Here is an 18,470-nt window from a genome sequence, read left to right as displayed (position 1 = left end):
GATTTTTTAGTTTATCTTTATTATTTAATATTTTCCCTGACATCTAAATTTGCATGTACTAATGTTTCGACTGTTATCTTCAGTTTTTTGTTAGATGAGCTCCAGATTTGGCTTCAGTACTGTATAATAAAACATAAAGTCATTATATTATAGTCTTGTATTATTTGTGCCATTTCACATTTGGCATTCATATAAACAAATCATTAAAAGCAAAAGTTGTGCAAATAACACTCAATAACACACTAGTGTTTTTCCAAAGGTGCTTCAGTGAGTTCCCTATGAAACAGGGATCGGGAACCTTATCTTATTTATTGGCAAATGCATTTTTGTAAAGAGCCATTGGGGTATACATACCCGTGCAGTATATGCACCCCAATATATACTACACTCTCAGAAATAAAGGTACAGGAGCTGTCACTGGGGCAGTACCTTTTCAAAAGGTACATATTTGTACCCAAAGAGTCCACAGTGGTACCTCGAAGGTGCATATTAGTGCCCAAATGTACCTAAAAAGTACCTCTGAGGTACCACTGTGGACTCTTTGGGTACAAATATGTACCTTTTGAAAAGGTACTGCCCCAGTGACAGCTCCTGTACCTTTATTTCTGAGAGTGTACTGCTATAAATAATACAGGTTTAAACAAAACCTTTATTTATGCTGATGCACAACTAAAAATAAACAAATATGAAGCATCACGTGTTGAGCAAGTCCATGAATGAAGAAAGGACAATTTAATTAAATTTCTGGGAAATAAACTCGTTTTTCTTTTCTGAAAAGCAACATAATTTAAAATAAACAAACATTTTACTACTATAAAACATTACACTTCAAATAATTCAGAATAAAGTGTGCGACCATCATTTGGGCTAGTTTTAAAGAACATATTGTTATATTAATTTTGGCTAGTTTTGAAGAACATATATTAATGTTATATTAATTTTGGCTAGTTTTAAAGAACATATATTAATGTTATATTAATTTTGGCTAGTTTTAAAGAACATATATTAATGTTATATTAATTTTGGCTAGTTTTAAAGAACATATTGTTATATTAATTTTGGCTAGTTTTAAAGAACATATATTAATGTTATATTAATTTTGGCTAGTTTTGAAGAACATATATTAATGTTATATTAATTTTGGCTAGTTTTAAAGAACATATATTAATGTTATATTAATTTTGGCTAGTTTTAAAGAACATATATTAATGTTACATTAATTTTGGCTAGTTTTGAAGAACATATATTAATGTTATATTAATTTTGGCTAGTTTTAAAGAACATATATTAATGTTACATTAATTTTGGCTAGTTTTGAAGAACATATATTAATGTTATATTAATTTTGGCTAGTTTTGAAGAACATATATTATTGTTATATTAATTTTGGCTAGTTTTGAAGAACATATATTAATGTTATATTAATTTTGGCTAGTTTTAAAGAACATATTGTTATATTAATTTTGGCTAGTTTTGAAGAACATATATTAATGTTATATTAATTTTGGCTAGTTTTAAAGAACATATATTAATGTTATATTAATTTTGGCTAGTTTTGAAGAACATATATTAATGTTACATTAATTTTGGCTAGTTTTAAAGAACATATTGTTATATTAATTTTGGCTAGTTTTGAAGAACATATATTAATGTTATATTAATTTTGGCTAGTTTTAAAGAACATATATTAATGTTATATTAATTTTGGCTAGTTTTAAAGAACATATATTAATGTTATATTAATTTTGGCTAGTTTTAAAGAACATATATTAATGTTATATTAATTTTGGCTAGTTTTAAAGAACATATATTAATGTTACATTAATTTTGGCTAGTTTTAAAGAACATATTGTTATATTAATTTTGGCTAGTTTTGAAGAACATATATTAATGTTATATTAATTTTGGCTAGTTTTGAAGAACATATATTAATGTTATATTAATTTTGGCTAGTTTTAAAGAACATATATTAATGTTACATTAATTTGGGCTAGTTTTAAAGAACATATTGTTATATTAATTTTGGCTAGTTTTGAAGAACATATATTAATGTTATATTAATTTTGGCTAGTTTTAAAGAACATATATTAATGTTATATTAATTTTGGCTAGTTTTAAAGAACATATATTAATGTTATATTAATTTTGGCTAGTTTTAAAGAACATATATTAATGTTATATTACTTTTGGCTAGTTTTAAAGAACATATATTAATGTTATATTAATTTTGGCTAGTTTTAAAGAACATATATTAATGTTATATTAATTTTGGCTAGTTTTGAAGAACATATATTAATGTTATATTAATTTTGGCTAGTTTTAAAGAACATATATTAATGTTATATTAATTTTGGCTAGTTTTGAAGAACATATATTAATGTTATATTAATTTTGGCTAGTTTTGAAGAACATATATTAATGTTATATTAATTTTGGCTAGTTTTAAAGAACATATATTAATGTTACATTAATTTGGGCTAGTTTTAAAGAACATATTGTTATATTAATTTTGGCTAGTTTTGAAGAACATATATTAATGTTATATTAATTTTGGCTAGTTTTAAAGAACATATATTATTGTTATATTAATTTTGGCTAGTTTTAAAGAACATATATTAATGTTATATTAATTTTGGCTAGTTTTAAAGAACATATATTAATGTTATATTACTTTTGGCTAGTTTTAAAGAACATATATTAATGTTATATTAATTTTGGCTAGTTTTAAAGAACATATATTAATGTTATATTAATTTTGGCTAGTTTTGAAGAACATATATTAATGTTATATTAATTTTGGCTAGTTTTGAAGAACATATATTAATGTTACATTAATTTTGGCTAGTTTTAAAGAACATATTGTTATATTAATTTTGGCTAGTTTTGAAGAACATATATTAATGTTATATTAATTTTGGCTAGTTTTGAAGAACATATATTAATGTTATATTAATTTTGGCTAGTTTTAAAGAACATATATTAATGTTATATTAATTTTGGCTAGTTTTGAAGAACATATATTAATGTTATATTAATTTTGGCTAGTTTTAAAGAACATATATTAATGTTATATTAATTTTGGCTAGTTTTAAAGAACATATATTAATGTTATATTAATTTTGGCTAGTTTTAAAGAACATATATTAATGTTATATTAATTTTGGCTAGTTTTAAAGAACATATATTAATGTTATATTAATTTTGGCTAGTTTTAAAGAACATATATTAATGTTACATTAATGTTGGCTAGTTTTAAAGAACATATTGTTATATTAATTTTGGCTAGTTTTGAAGAACATATATTAATGTTATATTAATTTTGGCTAGTTTTAAAGAACATATATTAATGTTACATTAATTTTGGCTAGTTTTAAAGAACATATTGTTATATTAATTTTGGCTAGTTTTGAAGAACATATATTAATGTTATATTAATTTTGGCTAGTTTTGAAGAACATATATTAATGTTATATTAATTTTGGCTAGTTTTGAAGAACATATATTAATGTTATATTAATTTTGGCTAGTTTTGAAGAACATATATTAATGTTATATTAATTTTGGCTAGTTTTAAAGAACATATTGTTATATTAATTTTGGCTAGTTTTAAAGAACATATATTAATGTTATATTAATTTTGGCTAGTTTTGAAGAACATATATTAATGTTATATTAATTTTGGCTAGTTTTAAAGAACATATATTAATGTTATATTAATTTTGGCTAGTTTTAAAGAACATATATTAATGTTATATTAATTTTGGCTAGTTTTAAAGAACATATATTAATGTTATATTAATTTTGGCTAGTTTTGAAGAACATATATTAATGTTATATTAATTTTGGCTAGTTTTAAAGAACATATATTAATGTTATATTAATTTTGGCTAGTTTTAAAGAACATATATTAATGTTATATTAATTTTGGCTAGTTTTAAAGAACATATATTAATGTTACATTAATTTTGGCTAGTTTTAAAGAACATATTGTTATATTAATTTTGGCTAGTTTTGAAGAACATATATTAATGTTATATTAATTTTGGCTAGTTTTAAAGAACATATATTAATGTTATATTAATTTTGGCTAGTTTTAAAGAACATATATTAATGTTACATTAATTTTGGCTAGTTTTAAAGAACATATATTAATGTTACATTAATTTTGGCTAGTTTTGAAGAACATATATTAATGTTACATTAATTTTGGCTAGTTTTAAAGAACATATATTAATGTTACATTAATTTTGGCTAGTTTTAAAGAACATATATTAATGTTATATTAATTTTGGCTAGTTTTAAAGAACATATATTAATGTTACATTAATTTTGGCTAGTTTTAAAGAACATATTGTTATATTAATTTTGGCTAGTTTTGAAGAACATATATTAATGTTACATTAATTTTGGCTAGTTTTAAAGAACATATTGTTATATTAATTTTGGCTAGTTTTGAAGAACATATATTAATGTTATATTAATTTTGGCTAGTTTTGAAGAACATATATTAATGTTACATTAATTTTGGCTAGTTTTAAAGAACATATTGTTATATTAATTTTGGCTAGTTTTGAAGAACATATATTAATGTTATATTAATTTTGGCTAGTTTTAAAGAACATATATTAATGTTATATTAATTTTGGCTAGTTTTAAAGAACATATATTAATGTTATATTAATTTTGGCTAGTTTTGAAGAACATATATTAATGTTACATTAATTTTGGCTAGTTTTAAAGAACATATATTAATGTTATATTAATTTTGGCTAGTTTTAAAGAACATATATTAATGTTATATTAATTTTGGCTAGTTTTAAAGAACATATATTAATGTTATATTAATTTTGGCTAGTTTTAAAGAACATATATTAATGTTATATTAATTTTGGCTAGTTTTAAAGAACATATATTAATGTTATATTAATTTTGGCTAGTTTTAAAGAACATATTGTTATATTAATTTTGGCTAGTTTTAAAGAACATATATTGTTACATTAATTTTGGCTAGTTTTAAAGAACATATATTATTGTTATATTAATTTTGGCTAGTTTTAAAGAACATATATTATTGTTATATTAATTTTGGCTAGTTTTAAAGAACATATTGTTACATTAATTTTGGCTAGTTTTAAAGAACATATATTAATGTTATATTAATTTTGGCTAGTTTTAAAGAACATATATTAATGTTATATTAATTTTGGCTAGTTTTAAAGAACATATATTATTGTTATATTAATTTTGGCTAGTTTTAAAGAACATATATTAATGTTATATTAATTTTGGCTAGTTTTGAAGAACATATATTAATGTTATATTAATTTTGGCTAGTTTTAAAGAACATATATTAATGTTACATTAATTTTGGCTAGTTTTAAAGAACATATATTAATGTTACATTAATTTTGGCTAGTTTTAAAGAACATATTGTTATATTAATTTTGGCTAGTTTTAAAGAACATATATTGTTACATTAATTTTGGCTAGTTTTAAAGAACATATATTATTGTTATATTAATTTTGGCTAGTTTTAAAGAACATATATTAATGTTATATTAATTTTGGCTAGTTTTAAAGAACATATATTATTGTTATATTAATTTTGGCTAGTTTTAAAGAACATATATTAATGTTATATTAATTTTGGCTAGTTTTAAAGAACATATATTAATGTTACATTAATTTTGGCTAGTTTTAAAGAACATATATTAATGTTACATTAATTTTGGCTAGTTTTAAAGAACATATATTAATGTTACATTAATTTTGGCTAGTTTTGAAGAACATATATTAATGTTACATTAATTTTGGCTAGTTTTAAAGAACATATATTATTGTTATATTAATTTTGGCTAGTTTTGAAGAACATATATTATTGTTATATTAATTTTGGCTAGTTTTAAAGAACATATATTAATGTTACATTAATTTTGGCTAGTTTTGAAGAACATATATTAATGTTACATTAATTTTGGCTAGTTTTGAAGAACATATATTAATGTTACATTAATTTTGGCTAGTTTTGAAGAACATATATTAATGTTATATTAATTTTGGCTAGTTTTAAAGAACATATTGTTATATTAATTTTGGCTAGTTTTGAAGAACATATATTAATGTTATATTAATTTTGGCTAGTTTTAAAGAACATATTGTTATATTAATTTTGGCTAGTTTTGAAGAACATATATTAATGTTATATTAATTTTGGCTAGTTTTAAAGAACATATATTAATGTTACATTAATTTTGGCTAGTTTTAAAGAACATATTGTTATATTAATTTTGGCTAGTTTTAAAGAACATATATTAATGTTATATTAATTTTGGCTAGTTTTGAAGAACATATATTAATGTTATATTAATTTTGGCTAGTTTTAAAGAACATATATTAATGTTATATTAATTTTGGCTAGTTTTGAAGAACATATATTAATGTTATATTAATTTTGGCTAGTTTTAAAGAACATATATTAATGTTATATTAATTTTGGCTAGTTTTAAAGAACATATATTAATGTTATATTAATTTTGGCTAGTTTTAAAGAACATATATTAATGTTATATTAATTTTGGCTAGTTTTAAAGAACATATATTAATGTTACATTAATTTTGGCTAGTTTTGAAGAACATATTGTTATATTAATTTTGGCTAGTTTTAAAGAACATATATTGTTACATTAATTTTGGCTAGTTTTAAAGAACATATATTATTGTTATATTAATTTTGGCTAGTTTTAAAGAACATATATTAATGTTATATTAATTTTGGCTAGTTTTAAAGAACATATTGTTATATTAATTTTGGCTAGTTTTAAAGAACATATATTGTTACATTAATTTTGGCTAGTTTTAAAGAACATATATTATTGTTATATTAATTTTGGCTAGTTTTAAAGAACATATATTAATGTTATATTAATTTTGGCTAGTTTTAAAGAACATATATTATTGTTACATTAATTTTGGCTAGTTTTAAAGAACATATTGTTATATTAATTTTGGCTAGTTTTAAAGAACATATATTATTGTTATATTAATTTTGGCTAGTTTTGAAGAACATATATTAATGTTATATTAATTTTGGCTAGTTTTAAAGAACATATATTATTGTTATATTAATTTTGGCTAGTTTTAAAGAACATATATTAATGTTATATTAATTTTGGCTAGTTTTAAAGAACATATATTAATGTTACATTAATTTTGGCTAGTTTTAAAGAACATATATTAATGTTACATTAATTTTGGCTAGTTTTAAAGAACATATTGTTATATTAATTTTGGCTAGTTTTAAAGAACATATATTGTTACATTAATTTTGGCTAGTTTTGAAGAACATATATTAATGTTATATTAATTTTGGCTAGTTTTAAAGAACATATATTAATGTTATATTAATTTTGGCTAGTTTTAAAGAACATATATTATTGTTATATTAATTTTGGCTAGTTTTAAAGAACATATATTAATGTTATATTAATTTTGGCTAGTTTTAAAGAACATATATTATTGTTATATTAATTTTGGCTAGTTTTAAAGAACATATATTAATGTTATATTAATTTTGGCTAGTTTTAAAGAACATATATTAATGTTACATTAATTTTGGCTAGTTTTAAAGAACATATATTAATGTTACATTAATTTTGGCTAGTTTTAAAGAACATATATTAATGTTACATTAATTTTGGCTAGTTTTGAAGAACATATATTAATGTTATATTAATTTTGGCTAGTTTTAAAGAACATATATTAATGTTACATTAATTTTGGCTAGTTTTGAAGAACATATATTAATGTTATATTAATTTTGGCTAGTTTTGAAGAACATATATTAATGTTACATTAATTTTGGCTAGTTTTAAAGAACATATTGTTATATTAATTTTGGCTAGTTTTGAAGAACATATATTAATGTTATATTAATTTTGGCTAGTTTTAAAGAACATATATTAATGTTACATTAATTTTGGCTAGTTTTAAAGAACATATTGTTATATTAATTTTGGCTAGTTTTGAAGAACATATATTAATGTTATATTAATTTTGGCTAGTTTTAAAGAACATATATTAATGTTATATTAATTTTGGCTAGTTTTGAAGAACATATATTAATGTTACATTAATTTTGGCTAGTTTTGAAGAACATATATTAATGTTACATTAATTTTGGCTAGTTTTGAAGAACATATATTAATGTTATATTAATTTTGGCTAGTTTTGAAGAACATATATTAATGTTACATTAATTTTGGCTAGTTTTAAAGAACATATTGTTATATTAATTTTGGCTAGTTTTGAAGAACATATATTAATGTTATATTAATTTTGGCTAGTTTTAAAGAACATATATTAATGTTATATTAATTTTGGCTAGTTTTAAAGAACATATATTAATGTTATATTAATTTTGGCTAGTTTTAAAGAACATATTGTTATATTAATTTTGGCTAGTTTTAAAGAACATATATTAATGTTATATTAATTTTGGCTAGTTTTAAAGAACATATATTAATGTTATATTACTTTTGGCTAGTTTTAAAGAACATATATTAATGTTATATTAATTTTGGCTAGTTTTAAAGAACATATATTAATGTTATATTAATTTTGGCTAGTTTTAAAGAACATATATTAATGTTATATTAATTTTGGCTAGTTTTAAAGAACATATATTAATGTTACATTAATTTTGGCTAGTTTTAAAGAACATATATTAATGTTACATTAATTTTGGCTAGTTTTAAAGAACATATATTGTTACATTAATTTTGGCTAGTTTTAAAGAACATATATTGTTACATTAATTTTGGCTAGTTTTAAAGAACATATATTAATGTTATATTAATTTTGGCTAGTTTTGAAGAACATATATTAATGTTATATTAATTTTGGCTAGTTTTGAAGAACATATATTAATGTTATATTAATTTTGGCTAGTTTTAAAGAACATATATTAATGTTATATTAATTTTGGCTAGTTTTGAAGAACATATATTAATGTTATATTAATTTTGGCTAGTTTTGAAGAACATATATTAATGTTATATTAATTTTGGCTAGTTTTGAAGAACATATATTAATGTTATATTAATTTTGGCTAGTTTTGAAGAACATATATTAATGTTATATTAATTTTGGCTAGTTTTAAAGAACATATATTAATGTTATATTAATTTTGGCTAGTTTTGAAGAACATATTGTTATATTAATTTTGGCTAGTTTTAAAGAACATATTGTTATATTAATTTTGGCTAGTTTTAAAGAACATATATTAATGTTATATTAATTTTGGCTAGTTTTAAAGAACATATATTAATGTTATATTAATTTTGGCTAGTTTTAAAGAACATATTGTTATATTAATTTTGGCTAGTTTTAAAGAACATATATTAATGTTATATTAATTTTGGCTAGTTTTAAAGAACATATATTAATGTTATATTAATTTTGGCTAGTTTTAAAGAACATATATTAATGTTACATTAATTTTGGCTAGTTTTAAAGAACATATATTAATATTATATTAATTTTGGCTAGTTTTAAAGAACATATATTAATGTTATATTAATTTTGGCTAGTTTTAAAGAACATATATTAATGTTATATTAATTTTGGCTAGTTTTAAAAAACATATATTAATGTTATATTAATTTTGGCTAGTTTTAAAGAACATATATTAATGTTATATTAATTTTGGCTAGTTTTAAAGAACATATATTATTGTTATATTAATTTTGGCTAGTTTTAAAGAACATATATTATTGTTATATTAATTTTGGCTAGTTTTAAAGAACATATATTAATGTTATATTAATTTTGGCTAGTTTTGAAGAACATATATTAATGTTATATTAATTTTGGCTAGTTTTAAAGAACATATATTAATGTTACATTAATTTTGGCTAGTTTTAAAGAACATATATTAATGTTACATTAATTTTGGCTAGTTTTAAAGAACATATTGTTATATTAATTTTGGCTAGTTTTAAAGAACATATATTGTTACATTAATTTTGGCTAGTTTTAAAGAACATATATTATTGTTATATTAATTTTGGCTAGTTTTAAAGAACATATATTAATGTTATATTAATTTTGGCTAGTTTTAAAGAACATATATTATTGTTATATTAATTTTGGCTAGTTTTAAAGAACATATATTAATGTTATATTAATTTTGGCTAGTTTTAAAGAACATATATTAATGTTACATTAATTTTGGCTAGTTTTAAAGAACATATATTAATGTTACATTAATTTTGGCTAGTTTTAAAGAACATATATTAATGTTACATTAATTTTGGCTAGTTTTGAAGAACATATATTAATGTTACATTAATTTTGGCTAGTTTTAAAGAACATATATTATTGTTATATTAATTTTGGCTAGTTTTGAAGAACATATATTATTGTTATATTAATTTTGGCTAGTTTTAAAGAACATATATTAATGTTACATTAATTTTGGCTAGTTTTGAAGAACATATATTAATGTTACATTAATTTTGGCTAGTTTTGAAGAACATATATTAATGTTACATTAATTTTGGCTAGTTTTAAAGAACATATTGTTATATTAATTTTGGCTAGTTTTGAAGAACATATATTAATGTTATATTAATTTTGGCTAGTTTTAAAGAACATATTGTTATATTAATTTTGGCTAGTTTTGAAGAACATATATTAATGTTATATTAATTTTGGCTAGTTTTAAAGAACATATTGTTATATTAATTTTGGCTAGTTTTGAAGAACATATATTAATGTTATATTAATTTTGGCTAGTTTTAAAGAACATATATTAATGTTACATTAATTTTGGCTAGTTTTAAAGAACATATTGTTATATTAATTTTGGCTAGTTTTAAAGAACATATATTAATGTTATATTAATTTTGGCTAGTTTTGAAGAACATATATTAATGTTATATTAATTTTGGCTAGTTTTAAAGAACATATATTAATGTTATATTAATTTTGGCTAGTTTTGAAGAACATATATTAATGTTATATTAATTTTGGCTAGTTTTAAAGAACATATATTAATGTTATATTAATTTTGGCTAGTTTTAAAGAACATATATTAATGTTATATTAATTTTGGCTAGTTTTAAAGAACATATATTAATGTTATATTAATTTTGGCTAGTTTTAAAGAACATATATTAATGTTACATTAATTTTGGCTAGTTTTGAAGAACATATTGTTATATTAATTTTGGCTAGTTTTAAAGAACATATATTGTTACATTAATTTTGGCTAGTTTTAAAGAACATATATTATTGTTATATTAATTTTGGCTAGTTTTAAAGAACATATATTAATGTTATATTAATTTTGGCTAGTTTTAAAGAACATATTGTTATATTAATTTTGGCTAGTTTTAAAGAACATATATTGTTACATTAATTTTGGCTAGTTTTAAAGAACATATATTATTGTTATATTAATTTTGGCTAGTTTTAAAGAACATATATTAATGTTATATTAATTTTGGCTAGTTTTAAAGAACATATATTATTGTTACATTAATTTTGGCTAGTTTTAAAGAACATATTGTTATATTAATTTTGGCTAGTTTTAAAGAACATATATTATTGTTATATTAATTTTGGCTAGTTTTGAAGAACATATATTAATGTTATATTAATTTTGGCTAGTTTTAAAGAACATATATTATTGTTATATTAATTTTGGCTAGTTTTAAAGAACATATATTAATGTTATATTAATTTTGGCTAGTTTTAAAGAACATATATTAATGTTACATTAATTTTGGCTAGTTTTAAAGAACATATATTAATGTTACATTAATTTTGGCTAGTTTTAAAGAACATATTGTTATATTAATTTTGGCTAGTTTTAAAGAACATATATTGTTACATTAATTTTGGCTAGTTTTGAAGAACATATATTAATGTTATATTAATTTTGGCTAGTTTTAAAGAACATATATTAATGTTATATTAATTTTGGCTAGTTTTAAAGAACATATATTATTGTTATATTAATTTTGGCTAGTTTTAAAGAACATATATTAATGTTATATTAATTTTGGCTAGTTTTAAAGAACATATATTATTGTTATATTAATTTTGGCTAGTTTTAAAGAACATATATTAATGTTATATTAATTTTGGCTAGTTTTAAAGAACATATATTAATGTTACATTAATTTTGGCTAGTTTTAAAGAACATATATTAATGTTACATTAATTTTGGCTAGTTTTAAAGAACATATATTAATGTTACATTAATTTTGGCTAGTTTTGAAGAACATATATTAATGTTATATTAATTTTGGCTAGTTTTAAAGAACATATATTAATGTTACATTAATTTTGGCTAGTTTTGAAGAACATATATTAATGTTATATTAATTTTGGCTAGTTTTGAAGAACATATATTAATGTTACATTAATTTTGGCTAGTTTTAAAGAACATATATTAATGTTATATTAATTTTGGCTAGTTTTAAAGAACATATTGTTATATTAATTTTGGCTAGTTTTAAAGAACATATATTAATGTTATATTAATTTTGGCTAGTTTTGAAGAACATATATTAATGTTATATTAATTTTGGCTAGTTTTAAAGAACATATTGTTATATTAATTTTGGCTAGTTTTAAAGAACATATATTATTGTTACATTAATTTTGGCTAGTTTTAAAGAACATATATTAATGTTATATTAATTTTGGCTAGTTTTAAAGAACATATTGTTATATTAATTTTGGCTAGTTTTAAAGAACATATATTAATGTTATATTAATTTTGGCTAGTTTTGAAGAACATATATTAATGTTATATTAATTTTGGCTAGTTTTAAAGAACATATATTAATGTTACATTAATTTTGGCTAGTTTTAAAGAACATATTGTTATATTAATTTTGGCTAGTTTTGAAGAACATATATTAATGTTATATTAATTTTGGCTAGTTTTGAAGAACATATATTAATGTTATATTAATTTTGGCTAGTTTTGAAGAACATATATTAATGTTACATTAATTTTGGCTAGTTTTGAAGAACATATATTAATGTTACATTAATTTTGGCTAGTTTTGAAGAACATATATTAATGTTATATTAATTTTGGCTAGTTTTGAAGAACATATATTAATGTTACATTAATTTTGGCTAGTTTTAAAGAACATATTGTTATATTAATTTTGGCTAGTTTTGAAGAACATATATTAATGTTATATTAATTTTGGCTAGTTTTAAAGAACATATATTAATGTTATATTAATTTTGGCTAGTTTTAAAGAACATATATTAATGTTATATTAATTTTGGCTAGTTTTAAAGAACATATTGTTATATTAATTTTGGCTAGTTTTAAAGAACATATATTAATGTTATATTAATTTTGGCTAGTTTTAAAGAACATATATTAATGTTATATTACTTTTGGCTAGTTTTAAAGAACATATATTAATGTTATATTAATTTTGGCTAGTTTTAAAGAACATATATTAATGTTATATTAATTTTGGCTAGTTTTAAAGAACATATATTAATGTTATATTAATTTTGGCTAGTTTTAAAGAACATATATTAATGTTACATTAATTTTGGCTAGTTTTAAAGAACATATATTAATGTTACATTAATTTTGGCTAGTTTTAAAGAACATATATTGTTACATTAATTTTGGCTAGTTTTAAAGAACATATATTGTTACATTAATTTTGGCTAGTTTTAAAGAACATATATTAATGTTATATTAATTTTGGCTAGTTTTGAAGAACATATATTAATGTTATATTAATTTTGGCTAGTTTTGAAGAACATATATTAATGTTATATTAATTTTGGCTAGTTTTAAAGAACATATATTAATGTTATATTAATTTTGGCTAGTTTTGAAGAACATATATTAATGTTATATTAATTTTGGCTAGTTTTGAAGAACATATATTAATGTTATATTAATTTTGGCTAGTTTTGAAGAACATATATTAATGTTATATTAATTTTGGCTAGTTTTGAAGAACATATATTAATGTTATATTAATTTTGGCTAGTTTTAAAGAACATATATTAATGTTATATTAATTTTGGCTAGTTTTGAAGAACATATATTAATGTTATATTAATTTTGGCTAGTTTTAAAGAACATATTGTTATATTAATTTTGGCTAGTTTTAAAGAACATATATTAATGTTATATTAATTTTGGCTAGTTTTAAAGAACATATATTAATGTTATATTAATTTTGGCTAGTTTTAAAGAACATATATTAATGTTACATTAATTTTGGCTAGTTTTAAAGAACATATATTAATATTATATTAATTTTGGCTAGTTTTAAAGAACATATATTAATGTTATATTAATTTTGGCTAGTTTTAAAGAACATATATTAATGTTATATTAATTTTGGCTAGTTTTAAAAAACATATATTAATGTTATATTAATTTTGGCTAGTTTTAAAGAACATATATTAATGTTATATTAATTTTGGCTAGTTTTAAAGAACATATATTAATGTTATATTAATTTTGGCTAGTTTTAAAGAACATATATTAATGTTATATTAATTTTGGCTAGTTTTAAAGAACATATATTAATGTTACATTAATTTTGGCTAGTTTTAAAGAACATATTGTTATATTAATTTTGGCTAGTTTTAAAGAACATATATTAATGTTACATTAATTTTGGCTAGTTTTGAAGAACATATATTAATGTTACATTAATTTTGGCTAGTTTTGAAGAACATATATTAATGTTACATTAATTTTGGCTAGTTTTAAAGAACATATATTAATGTTACATTAATTTTGGCTAGTTTTAAAGAACATATATTATTGTTATATTAATTTTGGCTAGTTTTAAAGAACATATTGTTATATTAATTTTGGCTAGTTTTAAAGAACATATATTAATGTTATATTAATTTTGGCTAGTTTTGAAGAACATATATTAATGTTATATTAATTTTGGCTAGTTTTGAAGAACATATATTATTGTTATATTAATTTTGGCTAGTTTTAAAGAACATATATTAATGTTACATTAATTTTGGCTAGTTTTGAAGAACATATATTAATGTTACATTAATTTTGGCTAGTTTTAAAGAACATATATTATTGTTATATTAATTTTGGCTAGTTTTAAAGAACATATTGTTATATTAATTTTGGCTAGTTTTGAAGAACATATATTATTGTTATATTAATTTTGGCTAGTTTTAAAGAACATATTGTTATATTAATTTTGGCTAGTTTTAAAGAACATATATTAATGTTATATTAATTTTGGCTAGTTTTGAAGAACATATATTAATGTTACATTAATTTTGGCTAGTTTTAAAGAACATATTGTTATATTAATTTTGGCTAGTTTTAAAGAACATATATTAATGTTATATTAATTTTGGCTAGTTTTAAAGAACATATATTAATGTTACATTAATTTTGGCTAGTTTTAAAGAACATATATTAATGTTATATTAATTTTGGCTAGTTTTGAAGAACATATATTAATGTTATATTAATTTTGGCTAGTTTTGAAGAACATATATTAATGTTACATTAATTTTGGCTAGTTTTAAAGAACATATATTATTGTTATATTAATTTTGGCTAGTTTTGAAGAACATATATTAATGTTATATTAATTTTGGCTAGTTTTGAAGAACATATATTAATGTTACATTAATTTTGGCTAGTTTTAAAGAACATATATTAATGTTATATTAATTTTGGCTAGTTTTGAAGAACATATTGTTATATTAATTTTGGCTAGTTTTGAAGAACATATATTAATGTTATATTAATTTTGGCTAGTTTTAAAGAACATATATTAATGTTATATTAATTTTGGCTAGTTTTGAAGAACATATATTAATGTTATATTAATTTTGGCTAGTTTTAAAGAACATATATTATTGTTATATTAATTTTGGCTAGTTTTAAAGAACATATTGTTATATTAATTTTGGCTAGTTTTGAAGAACATATATTATTGTTATATTAATTTTGGCTAGTTTTAAAGAACATATATTAATGTTACATTAATTTTGGCTAGTTTTAAAGAACATATTGTTATATTAATTTTGGCTAGTTTTGAAGAACATATATTAATGTTATATTAATTTTGGCTAGTTTTAAAGAACATATATTAATGTTACATTAATTTTGGCTAGTTTTGAAGAACATATATTAATGTTACATTAATTTTGGCTAGTTTTGAAGAACATATATTAATGTTACATTAATTTTGGCTAGTTTTGAAGAACATATATTAATGTTACATTAATTTTGGCTAGTTTTAAAGAACATATTGTTATATTAATTTTGGCTAGTTTTAAAGAACATATATTAATGTTATATTAATTTTGGCTAGTTTTAAAGAACATATATTAATGTTACATTAATTTTGGCTAGTTTTAAAGAACATATTGTTATATTAATTTTGGCTAGTTTTGAAGAACATATATTAATGTTATATTAATTTTGGCTAGTTTTAAAGAACATATATTAATGTTATATTAATTTTGGCTAGTTTTAAAGAACATATATTAATGTTACATTAATTTTGGCTAGTTTTGAAGAACATATATTATTGTTATATTAATTTTGGCTAGTTTTGAAGAACAAAATTAATATTTTACTGTCATTGAGGAAATAAAGGGCAAAACAGCTTCTATTTTTATGGTGAGCATGCACTAGCATTTGCCCTTCATTAGTGTCACGATTCAGTTTTATCTACAGCACCGCACACGTACATTGGTCGAAATATAAAAATTGTAATTGTATTTTCAATAGGAAACTGATTTCTAGTGATCCTTATACTTTTTAAACTGTAAAATATTATTAAAGTGAGACAGCTGGAGAGCCACGTATTTTTGGTCGAAGAGCCACATTTTCCCCACCACTGTTATAAAGGGTTCCTTCTTTTACCCATAAACACTTGCTAATTTACAGATCAGATCATCAGATGTTGAGATGTTGTTGTGTGATGATGTTTCAGGACATCAGACCTCTGGACTCAGACTTCCTGCTGCTGGAGAACTGCAGCCCTGCACTGGCCGGCCCGAGCGCTTTCCAGATCCCCTACCTGATCCGGCAGAAGATCTGCAGCAGTCTTGACGCCCCCTGCCCAAACGGAGCCGACTGGAGACTACTGGCCCAGAGACTGAAGCTGGACAGGTACTGCAATAATACTTGTTACACTTTCATTCATTTATTTATTAAAGAAAAAAACTGTAAAATAAAATTAAATGATGTTTAGATGCTTCAATTAATTAAATCATCTATTATTTATTAAATTAAATAATTAAATCAGTTAGTCAATCATATACATTTTTTACTCTGCACTGTGAAAATGTTTCTGTTATTTTAGTTAAATCAACTGAACTAGTCTACTCATCTCAATCTCCATTAAGTTAAGCTTTGTATCACTTTAAAAATGTAGAAAGTAAAATGAGGTACTTTAATACTCCTTATGTAATATCTACATATGTAAAAGCACCATCTGTAGCTTTGTGTTGGAGAAAATGTGGTGAAATTGGACACCATACCCACATTTTTTGGGACTGTCCTAAGATTCAAGAATTTTGGAAAAATGTTAAAAAAGAAATAGATAAGATACTAGATATAGAAATACCTCTCGATCCAGTTATGTGCTTACTGGGAGCACTGTCCAAAGAAATGTATAACGAAGACACAAGATTTATCCTAAGGATATTATTACTGGTTGCTAAAAAAAATGATAACAGGACACTGGATGGAAGAAAGGTCTCCAAAGGTAGCTCAGAGGATTCAGAGACTTAAACAGGTCTATATAATGGAAAAAATGACTGCATGTCTACCAAGGAAGACGGATATTTTTCTGAAGAGGTGGAAAAGTATTATGACATATTTAAAAGTTGCTTAACCTACTGTCACCGTAATTTGATGTAACTACAATGCAACACAATGTAACTTGATGTATAAGTTCATTCCCCTTAAAGTAATTATGATGGCAATACCTTTTATTTATTTATTTACTATTATTTACGATCTATTGTCTATTTTCTTTTTTTTTTTTTACTATTTTAATTTTTTATATATTATTATTATTTTATTTTTTATTTTAATTTCATTATTGTTTTTTTTTTACTATTTTAATTTTTTATTTATTATTATTATTTTATTTTTTTATTATACTTTCATTATTGTTTTTTTTTACTATTTTAATTTTTTATTTATTATTATTATTTTATTTTTTTTATTATACTTTCATTATTGTTTTTTTTTACTATTTAAATTTTTTATTTATTATTATTATTTTATTTTTTTATTATACTTTCATTATTGTTTTTTTTACTATTTTAATTTTTATTTATTATTATTATTTTATTTTTTATTATAATTTCATTATTGTTTTTTTTTTTACTATTTTAATTTTTTATTATTATTATTATTATTTTATTTTTTATTATAATTTTATTATTGTTTT

At 20.5% G+C, this 18,470-nt stretch overlaps 1 protein-coding gene across 1 annotated transcript in view; it reads left to right on the top strand.

Annotated features, from left to right (window-relative positions):
• Window positions 1-17,376, top strand: part of unc5a (unc-5 netrin receptor A) — a 480,707-nt gene extending 463,331 nt beyond the window's left edge. Inside the window, exons 14-15 of the mRNA XM_056471872.1 lie at window positions 17,001-17,179; window positions 17,373-17,376. Of these exons, the coding sequence (XP_056327847.1) occupies window positions 17,001-17,179; window positions 17,373-17,376 (183 nt within the window). The remainder of the gene's footprint in view (window positions 1-17,000; window positions 17,180-17,372) is intronic.
• Window positions 17,377-18,470: the final 1,094 nt, after the last annotated feature.

Source organism: Danio aesculapii, chromosome 14 (genome assembly GCF_903798145.1).
Source record: "Danio aesculapii chromosome 14, fDanAes4.1, whole genome shotgun sequence".
Taxonomy (NCBI): Eukaryota; Metazoa; Chordata; class Actinopteri; order Cypriniformes; family Danionidae; genus Danio; species Danio aesculapii.
This window is presented reverse-complemented; position numbering and strand designations above follow the sequence as displayed.